Raw genomic sequence first — 20,036 nt, forward strand, 5'->3', positions numbered from 1 at the left:
AAATTTTGTTTAATTCAATGCATCGCACTGAATACATTTTAAATATTTTAAATTCATATTATTAGTTTTAAAATAATATTGTCAACATAATAATAAAATGATTCTGATTACATTCACGTTTTCACTGTCTGCATATATTTAAAATATTTTAAATTCATATAATATTTTTTTTAAATAATATTGCCAAAATAATAATAAAAGTATACTGATTGCATTCAATGACTGCATACATTAAAATAATATTTAAACAATAAAATAGTACTGATTACATTACAATCACATAATTGCATACATTTTAAATACTTTAAATTCATAAAAGATTTGAAATAATACTGTCAAAATACAGTAATAGTAAAATAATACTGATTACATAAAAATGTGCACTGACCGTATGTTTCAAATATTTCAAATTCATATTATAACGTTTAAAATAATAAATGTCACTGATTACATTCATTAAGCATATCTTTCTATAAAATTAATTTAAATGTATAATTTTCATATAAAATTTATATTCTAATTTTAATTGTATTAAATTCATATAATAAGTTTTAAAATAATACTTTCCAAATAATACTAATAATAAATAATACTGATTATATTCACATTTTTACTGACTACATACATTTTAAGTATTTTAAATTCATTTTATAAATAAAATAAATAAATATTATATATTAAATATAAATAATATATATATTAAATATTATATATATATATTATTGCATATTTTAAATTCATGTTATAAGTCTTAAAATAATATTGTCAAAATGTGATGTTTAACCGATTGTGTTACTTGCAGTTTCTTTGTCATTATTTGTGAAATTTACCAGCAGTTTCTGAGTAAAGAAAGGTGTTTGAGTTGATGCTCTGATAAAGTAAAGTCACACACCTTCTTGGCTCCGGTGAGCGCAGCTTTCTGTAGTTTACGGTAACAGTATTTTGCATAGCTGCTAATCGCTACTCCTGCAACACAGAAACACAAGCAGATGTCAGATATAACGCACAACACACTCTCTGGATGAATCAGATTCAGATATTCAGTACCTTAAGAGCTTAATATTAACTGTTACTTCTCGAGTAAATGTATCTCAAATTTATATGAAAACAGGAAATATAAAAATCTAATCAAATTCTAAATATTAACATTAATCAATTAATTAATTAATATGAAATTATAATAGTATGTCAGTGATACTAAAATAACATTCACACGTTTACTCTTCTTTCAAAGTGAAAAAAATTCAAAAAATGTGAGAATTTATTAATTTTGATATTTTAAATACTTTAAAATTATAAAATATTATAAATTAAATATTACTAAACTAACTTACTAAATATGACTAACTAAATCCTAAAAAATAAAACTAAAAACCTTTAAAACTTTAAAATTATTATTTAATATAATTTATAGAAACTTTATCAAACTAAAAACCTTTAAAACTTTAAAATTATTATTTAATATAATTTATAGAAACTTTATCAAACTAAAAACCTTTAAAACTTTAAAATTATTATTTAATATAATTTATAGAAACTTTATCAAACTAAAAACCTTTAAAACTTTAAAATTATTATTTAATATAATTTATAGAAACTTTATCAAACTAAAAACCTTTAAAACTTTAAAATTATTATTTAATAAAATGTAATATATTGAATATAATTTATACTATATAATTTTAGATTATTATATCTCACATATTTAACATTTAATACAGGCATATTAAAAAACAATAAATAAATAAAATGACAACAAAAACACAACAAAATGACTAAAACTTTAACTAAAATTAAAATGAAATATGAGCAAAAATCAGTCAGTGATACTAAAATAACATTCGTATGTTTACTATGTTTAAGTGAATTTATTCATTTTGATATTTTAAATACTTTAAAATCATATTATAAAATATTATAAATAAAATATTACTAAACTAACTTACTTAATATGACTAATTAAATCCTAAAATTAAATCAATTAAAACTAAAAACTTTATAAAACTAAAAACCTTTAAAACGTTTCATTTCTATTTAATATAATTTAATATATCTAATGTGATTTATATTGTATAATTTTATATTATTATGTCAAATATTTAACATTTAATATAATACACATGTATATTGAAAAAAAAAAAATTACAACAAAAACACAACAAAATGACTAAAACTTTAACTAGAATTAAAATGAAATATGAGCAAAAATCAGTCAGTGATACTAAAATAACTTTCCTACGTTTACTCTTCCTGCACAACCAAGTGAAGAATCTATTTATTTTAATCTGGACATTGCTTCTGTCCAGATTATAAACTATTAAGTGTGGTTTTATCAATCTGTAATGCAAAATAAAGGTTATTGGCTATTTAAAAAAAGTGATAGACTGCATTTTAAATATTTTAAATTCATATTATAAATAAAATATTACAAATATATTAAATGTTTTAAATTCATATAAGTCTTAAAATAATATTCTCAAAATTTCTTGTTTATTGCAATGTGTTACTTGCCGTTTCTTTGTCAGTTTGTGAAATTGACAAGGAAATTAAATTCTATTTAATAAAAACTAAATTAAACTAAAACTAAAAACAGAAGTTAATACATAGAAACTAAAGAAAACTAATACAAATGACAAAAACACAAAACAATTACTAAAACATTAATTAAAATGAAAATGAAAACACAAAATAATAAAAATAATAAAATGTACTCTTCCTTCACAGTGAAGTGAAAAAAATGTCTAAAAAAACACATTACGTACTGAATATTTTAAATTCATATAATAAATAAATAGTCATAATTTCACGTTTAATGCAATGTGTTACTTGTCGTTTCTTTGCCATTGTTTGTGAAATTTACTAGCAAATTCAACTAAAACTACATCAATTAAAACTAAAAACAGAAGTTAATAAATAGAAACTAAAAAAATAAACAATGATAAAAAAATACAAGTGACAAAACACAACAAAATTACTAAAACTATAAATTAAAATTAAAATTAAATTAAAATTAAAACACATTAAAATTAAAACACAAAATAATAAAAAGTATATCAAATTTCAATATATATATATATATATAAAATTATAATAGTATATCAGCGATAATCAAATAAAATGTACTCTTCCTTCACAGTGAAGTGAAATTTTTTTCTAAAAAAACGCATTACGTATTGAATATTTTAAATTCAGAAACGCGTCACGTATTGAATATTTTAAATTCAGAAACGCATTATGTATTGAATATTTTAAATTCAGAAACGCATCACGTATTGAATATTTTAAATTCAGAAACGCATCACGTATTGAATATTTTAAATTCAGAAACGCATCACGTATTGAATATTTTAAATTCAGAAACGCGTCACGTATTGAATATTTTAAATTCAGAAACGCATCACGTATTGAATATTTTAAATTCATATTATAAATAAAAAATATAAAATATTTTAAATTCATATTATAAGACTTTAAATAGTCACAATTTCACGTTTAATGCAACGCATTACTTGCTGTTTCTTTGTCATTGTTTGTGAAATTCACTAGCGATTTCTGAGTGAAAGCTGTTTTAAAGTAAACCCTGCACCAATTTAGTTTGAGTTCGGCCGGATGCCAGATCAGCAGGAAATGCACGGGTTGTTTAACAGGGCTTCTGGTGTCGGGTGTCACGTACCCTTGGTGTCGTTGAGCGGGTCCATGTGTCTGTAGATGTAGCCCTCCAGGTAGCTGTGGAAGCGAGGCGTTGGGGGGAAGAAGGCCAGACAGATGGCCATGAGCTCCCAGCCTCTCTGGAGACTGTCGTAGCGGAAGTTCTCGGTGGTCTGTCGGCAGAGCTGGATGTAGAGCTCATCCCGCAGACCCTGGCAGCTCCAGCCCCTCACCACCACCTCCAGAGCCACCGCCAGCGGCTCGCCTTTGCCCCGCCGGTCGCCCATGTAGCTCTGGATGAGTCTGAATAGCTCCACGGCCTCGCGCTTCACCGTGCGGTCCGTCGTCATGATCATGGGCTTCTTGATGGGCTCGCTGCTCCACGCCAGCATGTTGGCGATGGACACTTTCCTCCTGAACAGACCCTGGAAGACAGAGGAGGGGGATTTATATATTTGACATTTTAATGTTAGCTTTAGTAGTTCTGTGGTATTTTTTTGTCATTTATATTATATAGTATATTCAATTCAATTCAAGCTTTTCACAATACAGATCGTTGCAAAGCAACTTCACAGCAAATTAAGTTTCTACAATATTTAGTGGTAGCTTATCAGTTAATGTACATATGGCAGAAATGTACGGAAAAATCAATTAAAGATGTAATAAAACAGACGATGAATAATATTAACAGCAATTATTATATGATGCAATCAAACTTATAGCAATATGTGGTAGTTCTGTAAGTTGTTTCAGGGTTGGCATCATCTAGTATATTATAGAAATTTACTAAAACTAAAATGTTAGTAATTTTGTTGCATATTTTTGTCTCTTTTATTAGTTTTGATTAATATTTTGAATTAGTTGATTTATATGTTTTCCATTTAATTTTATTTCTAGTCATTTTGCTGCGTATTTTTGTAATTTTTATTAGTTTTTAATAATATTTTGAAGTCATTTTTATTTTTATATTTTACATTTTAATTTTAGTTTTAGTAATTTTGTTGTTTTTGTAATTTTTATTAGTTTTCATTAATATTTTGAATCATTTTTATTTTAGATTTTCCATTTTAGTTTTAGCAATTCTGTTGTGTGCTTCTGTTGTCCTTTTTATTAGTTTTTATTAATATTTTGAATTTGCTTTTATTTTTAAATTTTCCATTTCAGTAATTTTGTAGCATATTTTTGTAATTTTTTATTTTTTTTTTTATTACTTGTTAATACCATTTCGAATCAGTTTTAATTTTTATATTTCCCATTTTAATTTTCGTAATTTTGTTGCATGTTTTTGTCATTTTTATTAGTTTTTATTATTATTTTGAATTAATTTGAATTTTTATATTTTCCATTTTAGTTTGAGCAATTCTGTTGTGTTTTTGTCCTTTTTATTAGTTTTATTAATATTTAGAATTAGTTTTTATTTTAAAATTTTCCATTTTAATTTTAGTAATTTTGTTGTGATAGAACAGTTTGTTGTGTCATTTTTATTAGTTTTTATGAATATTTTGTTACATTTTCAATATTTTGTTACATTTTTATGTTATATTTCAACCCTGTAAAGCCTGACATGAAATAATAGTCAGAAAAATCTAATTATTTAGAAATGGAACAGTTTACTGAACCTTCAGACAAAATATAAAAAAAATGTGTTTTATGTTTTGTATCATATTTGATACTTTTATGACTCGTATAACATGATATAGTGAGAATATGGAGGAAAAATAGCTCAATTTTCTTCAGAGACTGCAGCAAATATGCAATTTTCTGCAGATGCTGATATTTATACAATGAAATTCTGATGCTTGTGATGTAAATGAATGAGATCTTTATAACAGTACAGCAGATACTGACACAAAATGATCTAAATATCAGTCGTCACTCTATATCTCCAGTAATATGTCTTAGTAACAAGAGATTTAAATGATCCAAACATATAATGCAATGTCATCCAATGATGATTGAGAGATGAACAAATAAATGTTCCTCAAATGTCTGATGATCCTATTTGTGAAGTAAAGCAAAATTTTGATCATGTTGATCATTTAGAGGCCAGATATTCACATATCATATATGAAACAGTCGGTTTCTAGGGTTTAATGGGTGTTTTGGTGCACCTGCGTGTGCTTGTTGAAGTGTTTGGACGCCCAGTTCTCGATGTCCGTCTCAGAGGACGGTTTGCGGAGCGTGAACTCTGGGAAGACGCCGCAGCTCATGCTGGGCATCATGTTGCGGGCGTTACGACTGGCCTCGAACTGAGAACACGCTCCGAGATCCTCCGACTGAAAGAAAGAAAACATTGTGTGCTGATGTTGAAGAGCAGCATTGAGAGCAGAGGAAGCACAGATGTTAAACCCGTCTCAGTCACAGGATCGGGTCAAGAGGAGACCGAGAGGAAATGAGTCAAGCACCAAAATAATGAGAACTACAACAACAGCAGGACTGCAGAAATACCTCCTTCAGGCAATTATACTATTATATTTGTAATAATAATTCAAGCAGTTTCCTCCTGTGGCCTCAGTAACATCAGCGCTTATGAAACGTGCCATGCAAAGTTAAACACAAGTTAAACAAAGTTAAAAACTTACAAATTATTAATAACATGGACCTGAGAAGACTTGTACATTTTCTGAAGAAGGGGGAAATTACAAATATAAATAAATCTATGTTTATCTATTGGATGATGCTGTTTAATTTTGCAAAAACATCATAGATCATGTTAAATTGAAGTCAATTTTACATTAAATTATAGAACACACAGATTTGCATATCTGAGTTGAAAACTGGTAAACAGCATTTTAAATAGCTACTTGTTTTAAGCTAAATATTAAAAAGTAGCAAAAAAAAATTATAAAAATAAACAGCAAGGTTTATGATTAAAACAAAAACAAAAAAAGTGGCCAAATAAGAAAAAAACAAAACAAGATGAATATAATAATAATAATAATAAATTCCAAAAAGTAATTAATAAATTGCTTTGAGTAAATGCATCTTGTTTGAAAGATGCAAAAAATACTGATTAAGATATTTTTTTTGTAGTTAAAAATATTTTGCTTCAGAAAAAGATCACCCAGTTTATTGTTTTAGACATAAATATTAAAAAGTAGCAATAAAAAAACCTAAATAATAAATAAAAATAAATAGCAAGGTTTATGATTAAAATGAAAAAAAAATGCTGTTGGGGTAAGAAAAAAAAAGCAACAGGAATATAAAAAAGATCACCCAGTTTATTGTTTTAGACATAAATATTAAAAAGTAGCAATAAAAAAACCTAAATAATAAATAAAAATAAATAGCAAGGTTTATGATTAAAATGAAAAAAAATGCTGTTGGGGTAAGAAAAAAAAAGCAACAGGAATATAATAATAATAATAATATGTAAATGTTCTACACAAATTATTATTATTATTATTATTATTGTTGTTGTTGTTGTTATTATTCCAAAAATGTCATTAATAATTAGCTTTGAGTAAATGCATCTTGTTTGAAAGGATTGAAAAATTAACAGTGAACAGTTGCTATGTGAATCATTTATTGACATGAATCGCGCAAACAAACTGATTGTTTAATGTTAGCTTTAGTAGTTCTGTGGTATTTTTTTGTCATTTATATTATATAGTATATTCAATTCAATTCAAGCTTTTCACAATACAGATCGTTGCAAAGCAACTTCACAGCAAATTAAGTTTCTACAATATTTAGTGGTAGCTTATCAGTTAATGTACATATGGCAGAAATGTACGGAAAAATCAATTAAAGATGTAATAAAACAGACGATGAATAATATTAACAGCAATTATTATATGATGCAATCAAACTTATAGCAATATGTGGTAGTTCTGTAAGTTGTTTCAGGGTTGGCATCATCTAGTATATTATAGAAATTTACTAAAACTAAAATGTTAGTAATTTTGTTGCATATTTTTGTCTCTTTTATTAGTTTTGATTAATATTTTGAATTAGTTGATTTATATGTTTTCCATTTAATTTTATTTCTAGTCATTTTGCTGCGTATTTTTGTAATTTTATTAGTTTTTAATAATATTTTGAAGTCATTTTTATTTTTATATTTTACATTTTAATTTTAGTTTTAGTAATTTTGTTGTTTTTGTAATTTTTATTAGTTTTCATTAATATTTTGAATCATTTTTATTTTAGATTTTCCATTTTAGTTTTAGCAATTCTGTTGTGTGCTTCTGTTGTCCTTTTTATTAGTTTTTATTAATATTTTGAATTTGCTTTTATTTTTAAATTTTCCATTTCAGTAATTTTGTAGCATATTTTTGTAATTTTTTATTTTTTTTTTTATTACTTGTTAATACCATTTCGAATCAGTTTTAATTTTTATATTTCCCATTTTAATTTTCGTAATTTTGTTGCATGTTTTTGTCATTTTTATTAGTTTTTATTATTATTTTGAATTAATTTGAATTTTTATATTTTCCATTTTAGTTTGAGCAATTCTGTTGTGTTTTTGTCCTTTTTATTAGTTTTATTAATATTTAGAATTAGTTTTTATTTTAAAATTTTCCATTTTAATTTTAGTAATTTTGTTGTGATAGAACAGTTTGTTGTGTCATTTTTATTAGTTTTTATGAATATTTTGTTACATTTTCAATATTTTGTTACATTTTTATGTTATATTTCAACCCTGTAAAGCCTGACATGAAATAATAGTCAGAAAAATCTAATTATTTAGAAATGGAACAGTTTACTGAACCTTCAGACAAAATATAAAAAAAATGTGTTTTATGTTTTGTATCATATTTGATACTTTTATGACTCGTATAACATGATATAGTGAGAATATGGAGGAAAAATAGCTCAATTTTCTTCAGAGACTGCAGCAAATATGCAATTTTCTGCAGATGCTGATATTTATACAATGAAATTCTGATGCTTGTGATGTAAATGAATGAGATCTTTATAACAGTACAGCAGATACTGACACAAAATGATCTAAATATCAGTCGTCACTCTATATCTCCAGTAATATGTCTTAGTAACAAGAGATTTAAATGATCCAAACATATAATGCAATGTCATCCAATGATGATTGAGAGATGAACAAATAAATGTTCCTCAAATGTCTGATGATCCTATTTGTGAAGTAAAGCAAAATTTTGATCATGTTGATCATTTAGAGGCCAGATATTCACATATCATATATGAAACAGTCGGTTTCTAGGGTTTAATGGGTGTTTTGGTGCACCTGCGTGTGCTTGTTGAAGTGTTTGGACGCCCAGTTCTCGATGTCCGTCTCAGAGGACGGTTTGCGGAGCGTGAACTCTGGGAAGACGCCGCAGCTCATGCTGGGCATCATGTTGCGGGCGTTACGACTGGCCTCGAACTGAGAACACGCTCCGAGATCCTCCGACTGAAAGAAAGAAAACATTGTGTGCTGATGTTGAAGAGCAGCATTGAGAGCAGAGGAAGCACAGATGTTAAACCCGTCTCAGTCACAGGATCGGGTCAAGAGGAGACCGAGAGGAAATGAGTCAAGCACCAAAATAATGAGAACTACAACAACAGCAGGACTGCAGAAATACCTCCTTCAGGCAATTATACTATTATACAGTTTCAAATAATTCAAGCAGTTTCCTCCTGTAACATCAGCGCTTATGAAACGTGCCATGCAAAGTTAAACACAAGTTAAACAAAGTTAAAAACTTACAAATTATTAATAACATGGACCTGAGAAGACTTGTACATTTTCTGAAGAAGGGGGAAATTACAAATATAAATAAATCTATGTTTATCTATTGGATGATGCTGTTTAATTTTGCAAAAACATCATAGATCATGTTAAATTGAAGTCAATTTTACATTAAATTATAGAACACACAGATTTGCATATCTGAGTTGAAAACTGGTAAACAGCATTTTAAATAGCTACTTGTTTTAAGCTAAATATTAAAAAGTAGCAAAAAAAAATTATAAAAATAAACAGCAAGGTTTATGATTAAAACAAAAACAAAAAAAGTGGCCAAATAAGAAAAAAACAAAACAAGATGAATATAATAATAATAATAATAAATTCCAAAAAGTAATTAATAAATTGCTTTGAGTAAATGCATCTTGTTTGAAAGATGCAAAAAATACTGATTAAGATATTTTTTTTGTAGTTAAAAATATTTTGCTTCAGAAAAAGATCACCCAGTTTATTGTTTTAGACATAAATATTAAAAAGTAGCAATAAAAAAACCTAAATAATAAATAAAAATAAATAGCAAGGTTTATGATTAAAATGAAAAAAAATGCTGTTGGGGTAAGAAAAAAAAAGCAACAGGAATATAATAATAATATCAATATGTAAATGTTCTACACAAATTATTATTATTATTATTATTATTGTTGTTGTTGTTGTTATTATTATTATTCCAAAAATGTCATTAATAATTAGCTTTGAGTAAATGCATCTTGTTTGAAAGGATTGAAAAATTAACAGTGAACAGTTGCTATGTGAATCATTTATTGACATGAATCGCGCAAACAAACTGATTGACTGTATTTCGGTGTGACTGTGTTGTCATAAAGGTTTGAGGAGGTTCAGCTCTGATGATTGTGGAGAGTTTCATGGAAGGTGTTTGACTTCAGCTGTGTGTAAAGACCATGAGATCATGTGGGACAGTCTGTCCTTGCTTCTTCCTGAATGACTTCATATTCTTGGCTCCAGAAATACAGTTCATTTGAGCAAGCAATTATCGTTGCTAATGACTCCTGTGAGTCTGCTGAGCATCATAATGAACATCTGAACACTGTGAGTTCAGAGCGTTCAGTGTGTGTGTCATCATGTAGTGTTTGAGCTCCAGACACCAATGAGTCCCCTAATCATGTGAGTGATCAGAAAACAGGTGGACAAAATGTGCAAAATGTCCTAGCAACTACATAGCAACACTCTAAAAACGTACCCAGAACACCCTAGCAACTGCATAGCAACACTCTAAAAACGTACCCAGAACACCCTAGCAACTCAGAGCATCCTAGCAACTGCATAGCAACACTCTAAAAACTTACCCAGAACACCCTAGCAACTGCATAGCAACACTCTAAAAACTTACCCAGAACACCCTAGCAACTTCATAGCAACACTCCAAAAACTTACCCAGAACACCCTAGCAACTGCATAGCAACACTTTAAAAACTTACCCAGAACACCCTAGCAACTGCATAGCAACACTCTAAAAACTTTCCCAGAACACCCTAGCAACCCCGAGCATCCTAGCAACTGCATAGCAACACTCTAAAAACTTTCCCAGAACACCCTAGCAACCCCGAGCATCCTAGCAACTGCATAGCAACACTCTAAAAACTTTCCCAGAACACCCTAGCAACCCCGAGCATCCTAGCAACTGCATAGCAACACTCTAAAAACTTTCCCAGAACACCCTAGCAACCCCGAGCATCCTAGCAACTGCATAGCAACACTCTAAAAACTTTCCCAGAACACCCTAGCAACCCCGAGCATCCTAGCAACTGCATAGCAACACTCTAAAAACTTTCCCAGAACACCCTAGCAACCCCGAGCATCCTAGCAACTGCATAGCAACACTCTAAAAACTTTCCCAGAACACCCTAGCAACCCCGAGCATCCTAGCAACTGCATAGCAACACTCTAAAAACTTTCCCAGAACACCCTAGCAACCCCGAGCATCCTAGCAACTGCATAGCAACACTCTAAAAACTTTCCCAGAACACCCTAGCAACCCCGAGCATCCTAGCAACTGCATAGCAACACTCTAAAAACTTTCCCAGAACACCCTAGCAACCCCGAGCATCCTAGCAACTGCATAGCAACACTCTAAAAACTTTCCCAGAACACCCTAGCAACCCCGAGCATCCTAGCAACTGCATAGCAACACTCTAAAAACTTTCCCAGAACACCCTAGCAACCCCGAGCATCCTAGCAACTGCATAGCAACACTCTAAAAACTTTCCCAGAACACCCTAGCAACCCCGAGCATCCTAGCAACTGCATAGCAACACTCTAAAAACTTTCCCAGAACACCCTAGCAACCCCGAGCATCCTAGCAACTGCATAGCAACACTCTAAAAACTTTCCCAGAACACCCTAGCAACCCCGAGCATCCTAGCAACTGCATAGCAACACTCTAAAAACTTTCCCAGAACACCCTAGCAACCCCGAGCATCCTAGCAACTGCATAGCAACACTCTAAAAACTTTCCCAGAACACCCTAGCAACCCCGAGCATCCTAGCAACTGCATAGCAACACTCTAAAAACTTTCCCAGAACACCCTAGCAACCCCGAGCATCCTAGCAACTGCATAGCAACACTCTAAAAACTTTCCCAGAACACCCTAGCAACCCCGAGCATCCTAGCAACTGCATAGCAACACTCTAAAAACTTTCCCAGAACACCCTAGCAACCCCGAGCATCCTAGCAACTGCATAGCAACACTCTAAAAACTTTCCCAGAACACCCTAGCAACCCCGAGCATCCTAGCAACTGCATAGCAACACTCTAAAAACTTTCCCAGAACACCCTAGCAACCCCGAGCATCCTAGCAACTGCATAGCAACACTCTAAAAACTTTCCCAGAACACCCTAGCAACCCCGAGCATCCTAGCAACTGCATAGCAACACTCTAAAAACTTTCCCAGAACACCCTAGCAACCCCGAGCATCCTAGCAACTGCATAGCAACACTCTAAAAACTTTCCCAGAACACCCTAGCAACCCCGAGCATCCTAGCAACTGCATAGCAACACTCTAAAAACTTTCCCAGAACACCCTAGCAACCCCGAGCATCCTAGCAACTGCATAGCAACACTCTAAAAACTTTCCCAGAACACCCTAGCAACCCCGAGCATCCTAGCAACTGCATAGCAACACTCTAAAAACTTTCCCAGAACACCCTAGCAACCCCGAGCATCCTAGCAACTGCATAGCAACACTCTAAAAACTTTCCCAGAACACCCTAGCAACCCCGAGCATCCTAGCAACTGCATAGCAACACTCTAAAAACTTTCCCAGAACACCCTAGCAACCCCGAGCATCCTAGCAACTGCATAGCAACACTCTAAAAACTTTCCCAGAACACCCTAGCAACCCCGAGCATCCTAGCAACTGCATAGCAACACTCTAAAAACTTTCCCAGAACACCCTAGCAACCCCGAGCATCCTAGCAACTGCATAGCAACACTCTAAAAACTTTCCCAGAACACCCTAGCAACCCCGAGCATCCTAGCAACTGCATAGCAACACTCTAAAACTTCCCCAGAACACCCTAGCAACTGCATAGCAAAACTATACAACCTCTCATAACGCCCTAACAACTGCATAGCAACACTCTAAAAACTTACCCGGAACACCCTAGCAACTGCATAGCAAAACTATAAAACCTCTCATAACGCCCTAACAACTGCATAGCAACACTCTAAAAACTTACCCGGAACACCCTAGCAACTGCATAGCAAAACTATAAAACCTCTCATAACGCCCTAACAACTGCATAGCAACACTCTAAAAACTTACCCGGAACACCCTAGCAACTGCATAGCAACACTTCAAATAGCTCCCAGAATCCCTTAGCAAGTAGCAATTGCATAGCAACACTCTAAAAAACAGCCAGTATACCCTAGCAACTGCAAAACACTTCAAATAGTTGTATTTTCTTGTTTTAAGCATAAATATAAAACATGATAGCAATAAAATAAAATAAAAAGTAAAAAAAAAAAAATAGCAATTCTGCTTAAAATAAAAAAAATAAAAAACTAATTGTTGTTGGGGTAAGAAAAATAAACTCTGACAAGCTTAAAAAAATAACAAATATAAAAATAATAACAGAAAAACCATACCAAAAAAAAAAAGCAATTAATAATTAGCTTCTTGAGTAAATACATCTTGTTTGAAAGATGCAAAAGATCCTGATTAAGAAAATATTTTTTGTAATAACTAATTATTCTAAAGTAAGATTTTTAGGGGAAATGTGTCACAAATCAACAAATCCTAACAGTCCTAAAACAGGCTTCAATTTCTTTATGCACAATATGACTTCTGACTCTTATCTTTGTATTTTAGGTGTGGAATGTGGTGATGTGTCACGTGTGGCCGTGTGTTGGTGATGTGAGTGTGATGCGCTACATAAGCATGACGACCACTCTTCAAACTGAACATGCTGAAATATTGATGTGGAACAGCAGGGCGTGTCTGTGAGTGTGAGTGTGTGATCTGCTGTACAAACACTGAAACAGCCTAAAACCTCCCAGAAAACACTGCAAATGGAAAAACATCGCAAACACCTTCCAGAGGCACAAACCGCCCTGAAGAGTTGCTAGGCTAGGGTGTCCTGGGAGGGTTTTTAGAGTGTTGCTATGCAGTTGCTAGGGCATTCTGGACGGTTTTTAAGATCGTTGCTATGCAGTTGCTAGGGCGTTCTGGGAAGTTTCTAGATCATTGCTATGCAGTTGCTAGGCTGTTCTGGATGGTTTCTTGATGGTTGCTATGCAGTTGCTAGGGCATACTGGGCGTTTTTTAAGAGCGTTGCTATGCAGTTGCTAGGGCGTTCTGGGAGGTTTCTAGATCATTGCTATGCAGTTGCTAGGCTGTTCTAGCTGGTTTTCAGACTGTTGCTATGCAGTTGCTAGGGTGATCTCTGAGGTGTTTAAGAGCATTGCTATGCAGTTGCTTGGCTGTTCCGGCTGATTTTTAAGGCCGTTGCTATTGCTATGCAGTTGCTAGGCGGTTCTGGCTGGTTTTTAAGAGTGTTGCTATGCAGTTGCTAGGCTGTTCTGGCTGGTTTTTAAGAGTGTTGCTATGCAGTTGCTAGTCTGTTCCGGCTGGTTTTTAGGAGTGTTGCTATGCAGTTGCTAGGGTGTACTGGCCGGTTTTTAAGAGCGTTGCTATGCAGTTGCTAGGCTGTTATGGCTGGTTTTTAAGAATGTTGCTACACAGTTGATAGGCTGCTCAGGCTGGTTTTTAGAGTGTTGCTATGCAGTTGCTAGGGCATTCTGGACGGTTTTTAAGATCGTTGCTATGCAGTTGCTAGGGCGTTCTGGGAGGTTTCTAGATAATTGCTATGAAGTTGCTAGGCTGTTCTAGCTGGTGTTTAAGAGCGTTGCTATGCAGTTGCTTGGCTGTTCCGCCTGGTTTTTAAGGCCGTTGCTATTGCTATGCAGTTGCTAGGCTGTTCTGGCTGGTTTTTAAGAGTGTTGCTATGCAGTTGCTAGGCTGTTCCGGCTGGTTTTTAGGAGTGTTGCTATGCAGTTGCTAGGGTGTACTGGCCGGTTTTTAAGAGCGTTGCTATGCAGTTGCTTGGCTGTTCCGGCTGGTTTTTAGGAGTGTTGCTATGCAGTTGCTAGGGTGTACTGGCCGGTTTTACGGTAGGGTGTAAAATCCCTCCAAGGAAACACTCACAGCATTTAGCTTGCGAGATCAGCTCAGCTCAGCCCGATATCTTCAGAACAAAGATATGACTGGTTGGGTAACAAGCGTCTGAGGGTCAGCCGTCCCAATTAACCTCACTGGCAGCGTTTAAGCAGCGGTTCAGGCCTGATTCTGGACTCATTATATTGGGCTGAAAGAGCTCAGAGTTCAGCTCATCAGTGGATTCCAACTCATTCACCTCAGCACCAATGTGTCCAAAAAACTTCTTATTACGCAGCTGAAAACTACAAAAACAGAGCACTGACATCATAACACATAATCAGAAAACATGATTGGAGTTCATTGCTGTTAATTAAACAGTGAAGAAGTGCGTCTAATGTATAATAAAGCCACCGTTCCTGGAGCCTTTACTTTCCCTCAAGCCTCAGAAAACTTGAGCTCCTGTCGTGCATCCCTCTGTTAATGGTCACATAGTATTTTTAAAGTGTTGCTATGCAGTTGTTAAGGTGTTCTGATTGTTTTTAAGAGTGTTGCTTTGCAGTTACTAGGGCATTATGAAAAGTTTTGCAGAGTGTTACTATGCAGTTTCTAAGGCTTTCTTGGTGTTTTTTTTTTTTTTTTGAGAGTTGCTATGCAGTTGCTATGTTTTTTTGAGCATTTTTTAGAGTGTTGCTATGCAGTTTTGTATGGCATTCTGGCCATTTTTTTGAGTGTTGCTATGCAGTTGCTAGGGCGTTATAGAAGGTTTTTAAAGCATTGCTATGCAGTTGCTAGGGTGCTTTACTGTTTCGCGCCAAAAGTAAATTGTGATCTCCTGGTTTTTAGACTTGTTGCTATGCAGTTGCTAGGGTGTTCTTGGAGGTTTTTAGACCGTTGCTATGCAGTTACTAGGGGGTTCTGGTCAGCTTTTAAAGCTTTGTTATGCAGTTGCTAGGGCATTACAGAAGGAATTTAAATCATTGCAGTTGCTAGGGTGCTTTACTGTTTCACGGCAAAAGAGTTCTGTATCTCCAAATTTGTGATGTCCTTGTTTTTAGACTGTTGCTATGCAGTTTCTAGGACGTTCTGGAAGGTTTTTAGATTGTTGCTATGCATCTTTCAATGCGTGTCTGGTGGGATCTTGCATCTGTTTTATGGTCCAGAAAGTAAAAATGGTGCATTTGATTACTTATTAAAGTAACAATACAGCTGTCTGCAGCACAAACGCTACAGGACGACACACATTCAGAAGTCTAATACTAGAGGTTAGAAAGCTAGAGGATTAACCCAAAGTATACAGTAACTAATTGTAAAGGTGATGCTTGACTCACATAAATCATAAAAAAGAGTTGCAGAGTGTTGCAGCACCTAAAATAAATGGCAGTCAGGACTGTAATGTGTCCCTAGTATCACAATGATCTGGTAATTGCCTCCCATCTGCTGCAGTGTCATAAATATGGGAATCTAGGCAATGTTTTGAGTTTCTGTGGTTGTGCATTACCTGCGAGGGATGGAGGTAAGGTTCAGGTGATGCCAGGTTGGTTTGCACCGACAGACTCTTTTCTAGCAGTGTCTGAGGAAATGCCAGTCTGTCCAGGGTGGCACGTTTCCAGTGGATTTCCTGTTGCGCAAGGGCCTCGTCTTCGCTGAACGCTCGCACCACCGGACCAGGCAGCGGCAGGGGCATCGCCCCATCACTTTCATACCCGTCTTTTGCTCCCTGTTCGGAAAACACGCCCCCTCGCTGATGTAACATCTGCTGAGCCTCCCATGCCAACCGGGCTTGAGTGATCACCGCCCCAAGACCGGATCCCATGCAGTCACCCTCTCCTCCCGGCAAAGACGGCTTCCGGTTCTTACGTTTCCGGTTGCCGCCGTTGAGGTCGTGACTGTGCTGTAACGTAAAGGAGCCACCGTAAGAAAATCCGGCTGACAGGCTATTTGAACTGGTCGTGCCGTAGCTCAGCAGACGCTCTGTCGTCCTAAACCGAGGGGAGGAGCCAGACTGCTCGACATAAACTAGCTGCTTTACATATTCCCGCCCAGCTGCGCTATACTCCCGCCCACTAGAGTTGTAATCCCGCCCACCAGAGCTGTAGTCCCTCATGCCCGAGCTACAATCCCGCCCACTGGAGCTGTAGTCCCGCCCTGCAGAGCTGAAGTCCCGCCCACCTGAGCTATAGTCTCGATCACCCTGGTTGGGTGTCTTGTCGGGGGTGGAGCTCCGCTGTCTCGTCAACACCAGTTGACCGTAAGGAGATGGGCTTTGCTTGGGGGAGTGGTAAAGACCTGGTTTTCGTGCAGGAGACCTGTCAGAGCCAAAAAAGGCCTGGTCGCAGTGCATGTCAGTGGGCGGTTCCTCATAAATGGGCAGGGACTGGTATTCCGAGGGCGGTTCCTCGTACAAAGGAGGCTCGTAAGCATAGCGGGGCGACGATGGCTGGGAATCGCCCGAGCAGCGGCGCTGAGTGCCGCCCAACTCCGCCCTCTTCTGGAACGGAGACTGCGATGCGGGGCGGTCGGGCAGGGAAAGGGGCGTGGCTTCAGGGTCTGAAGGAGCATTGTTGGACGAGCGTCTGGCGCGAGGGGAAGAACTGGAGTATCCGTTTCCCTGCGTCAGAAAACTGGGTTCCCGATCCGACACCTTGATGAGCATCCTCTCTCTGGTGCCAGTGCCCCATCTGAACCTAAACAAGAGGATATAAGACACAAGAAATAAAATGTAAGATTTTTTTTTTACTATTTATTAAAGGGATTATACAATGAAAAGTAAAATAAAATAGATTCAATAAAATATGAACATTTATTATTTTTATTTGATCTTTTTTAATTATTATTTTATTTTAAATTTATGGTATGAATTTTTAATTTTCCTTTAATAAATAGTTATTTATTATTATTATAAAAAGTACGTCTATAAATAAGATTTTATTTAATATTTATCAAAGGGACATATCATGAAAAGTAAAATAAAATAAAATAAAACAAAAAAGTAAATTAAAATACAAATATTTATTTTAAAGAAAAAATTCACCTCTTTATTTTGTTTTACTATATGACATCGCCACTTTAATACACATAAGATAAATAAAAAAATCTTATTATTAAACATGAAAACAAGATTTAATAATAAGATTTTCTTTACTATTTATTAAAAGGGCCACATCATGAAAAGTAAAATAAAAAATATAATCCTTTATTTTGAAAAAATAAATACATAATGCACTGTAGATATTTCTTAACCTTCAGACTAATTTTCCAGTGCAAAAAGTCAGTTTATTACAACTAAGATGTTAAAATGTCTTGTTCTGAAATGATCACAAACCTCTTTACTTCTTAAATGTGATGAATTTCCAAGTACAACGATATTCAATGAGGGGGAAAAAAGGACTGAGTGGGATTTTATCTATGAGGAATTGACTGCATGATAAAAAGTGTCTCTATTGACATCAGATGAAAAAAAATCATTTCAGAGTATTTTGATGAAAATGTTGGGTTTGTTCAAATCACTAACAGTGACTATAGCAATAATATTAGTGATGTTTGACCACTTAAAATCTCAATCCTTCAAGCTTTTCAAGGGCATTTTTAAAAGATCTAAATCTAAGAGGTCTGTGAGTTTAAAGCACACAATAAAGGCCTCTGAGCGATCAAGAAAAGAAGTGTGTAAAATCAATTCAGCACTTGGCCCCCACGGCCCTCTGAAGGCTCCCCATGACCAGACTGGATTACACAGCCAAGTGTGTGTGTGTGTGTGTGTGTGTGTGTTCGCTTCTTTAGTAGCCGGATTAAAACTCTGAACACAAGAAACTTTTCTCTCACTCCAACTCTCTCTCGAGCAAGAGACCCACTACAAAGTGAGCAGTGTTTTCCTCTGGATATTAATTATTCATGCATTTCCGACCTTCAAATCAATTTACACATTCTATGCCTCTCTCTTCTTTCATTCCCTCGGCCTCCTCCTCCTCCTCCTCTGTCACACGAAATCATTTCACGACCCTCCCTTCCTCATCCTCGCGTTCCTCATGGGTTGAAACTATTTAAGTGTGACAACGTTGGAATATTAAATCTAAAAAACAGCTTGAAGCGTTATATGCATGTGTTCTTCAATCTTACCGTTTCTTCCATTAATTTTTTAATGCACATGCAAATTCATCAATATCTCTCACTATTAAGCGGCAAGCCATCCGGCATTAACCGTGCAAATGTCTTCCAGCTCACCGACCGCCCACTTCTCTCGGGTTTCCGGAAAGATTTCAGCAATTAAATGCAAACTCACACTGAGTTTGTGGCTTTTATGGAAGCATACTGCATCATTTCATAACCTCAGAGCTCATGGTCGGTCTGTCTGGAAAGGTTATACTCTTATGACTAAAACTAAATACTTCTCTAGGAACAAAAAATTATTATTTTACACACTATAATACTATGCATGCTATTTTTGCAGTGTATGTATTCTCTGTGCATCATGTTGATTTTCTGTATGCATCGTATAGAGCGCAGCAGTCTGAAAATCCCATTCAATGAAAAAAATTATTTTCTTAAAGGGGTCATATGATGCCATTTCAAGTTTTCCTTTCTCTTTGGAGTGTTACAAGCTGTTTGTGAATAGATAAGATCTAAAGTCTCAAACCCAAAGAGATATTCTTTATCAAAGTTAAGACTGGTCCACGCCTTCCTAAAACGCCTCGTTTAAACACGCCCTGTGGAAAATAATGTGTTTTTTGAACCTTAAACCGCATAAACACATTTCATTACACCAAATACACAAAATAATGTTCTTTATGGCAACATCATATGACCCCTTTAATCAGTATTTTTTCCCTGCTTTCCAGTACAAATATATAAACATTCATAATTCAAGATTTAGACTTAAGATATTACATCTTATTTACTGAAAAACGTATCAAAATTAAATTATTTTTTTCTTAAAACAAGAAAATATATCTGTCAATGAGGCAAGAAAAATAAACTTAATACAAGAGGAAAACAAGATTATTTTTCTGACCCAATTGAGAGAGATTTTTTTTTTTTTTAAGCAAAAATTCACTTAATTTTGATACATTTT

General features: G+C 34.2%; 1 protein-coding gene across 1 annotated transcript in view; it reads right to left on the minus strand.

Moving 5' to 3' along the window:
• Positions 1 to 20,036, minus strand: part of arhgap39 (Rho GTPase activating protein 39) — a 68,675-nt gene that overhangs the window by 16,258 nt on the left and 32,381 nt on the right. The window contains exons 3-6 of the mRNA XM_016242803.1: positions 16,470 to 17,655; positions 8,855 to 9,019; positions 3,674 to 4,073; positions 893 to 966 (exon numbers count right to left, since the gene is read on the minus strand). Coding sequence (XP_016098289.1) covers positions 893 to 966; positions 3,674 to 4,073; positions 8,855 to 9,019; positions 16,470 to 17,655 — 1,825 coding nt within the window. The remainder of the gene's footprint in view (positions 1 to 892; positions 967 to 3,673; positions 4,074 to 8,854; positions 9,020 to 16,469; positions 17,656 to 20,036) is intronic.

Source organism: Sinocyclocheilus grahami, unplaced genomic scaffold (assembly GCF_001515645.1).
Source record: "Sinocyclocheilus grahami isolate Dianchi unplaced genomic scaffold, SAMN03320097.WGS_v1.1 scaffold674.1, whole genome shotgun sequence".
Classification (NCBI taxonomy): Eukaryota; Metazoa; Chordata; class Actinopteri; order Cypriniformes; family Cyprinidae; genus Sinocyclocheilus; species Sinocyclocheilus grahami.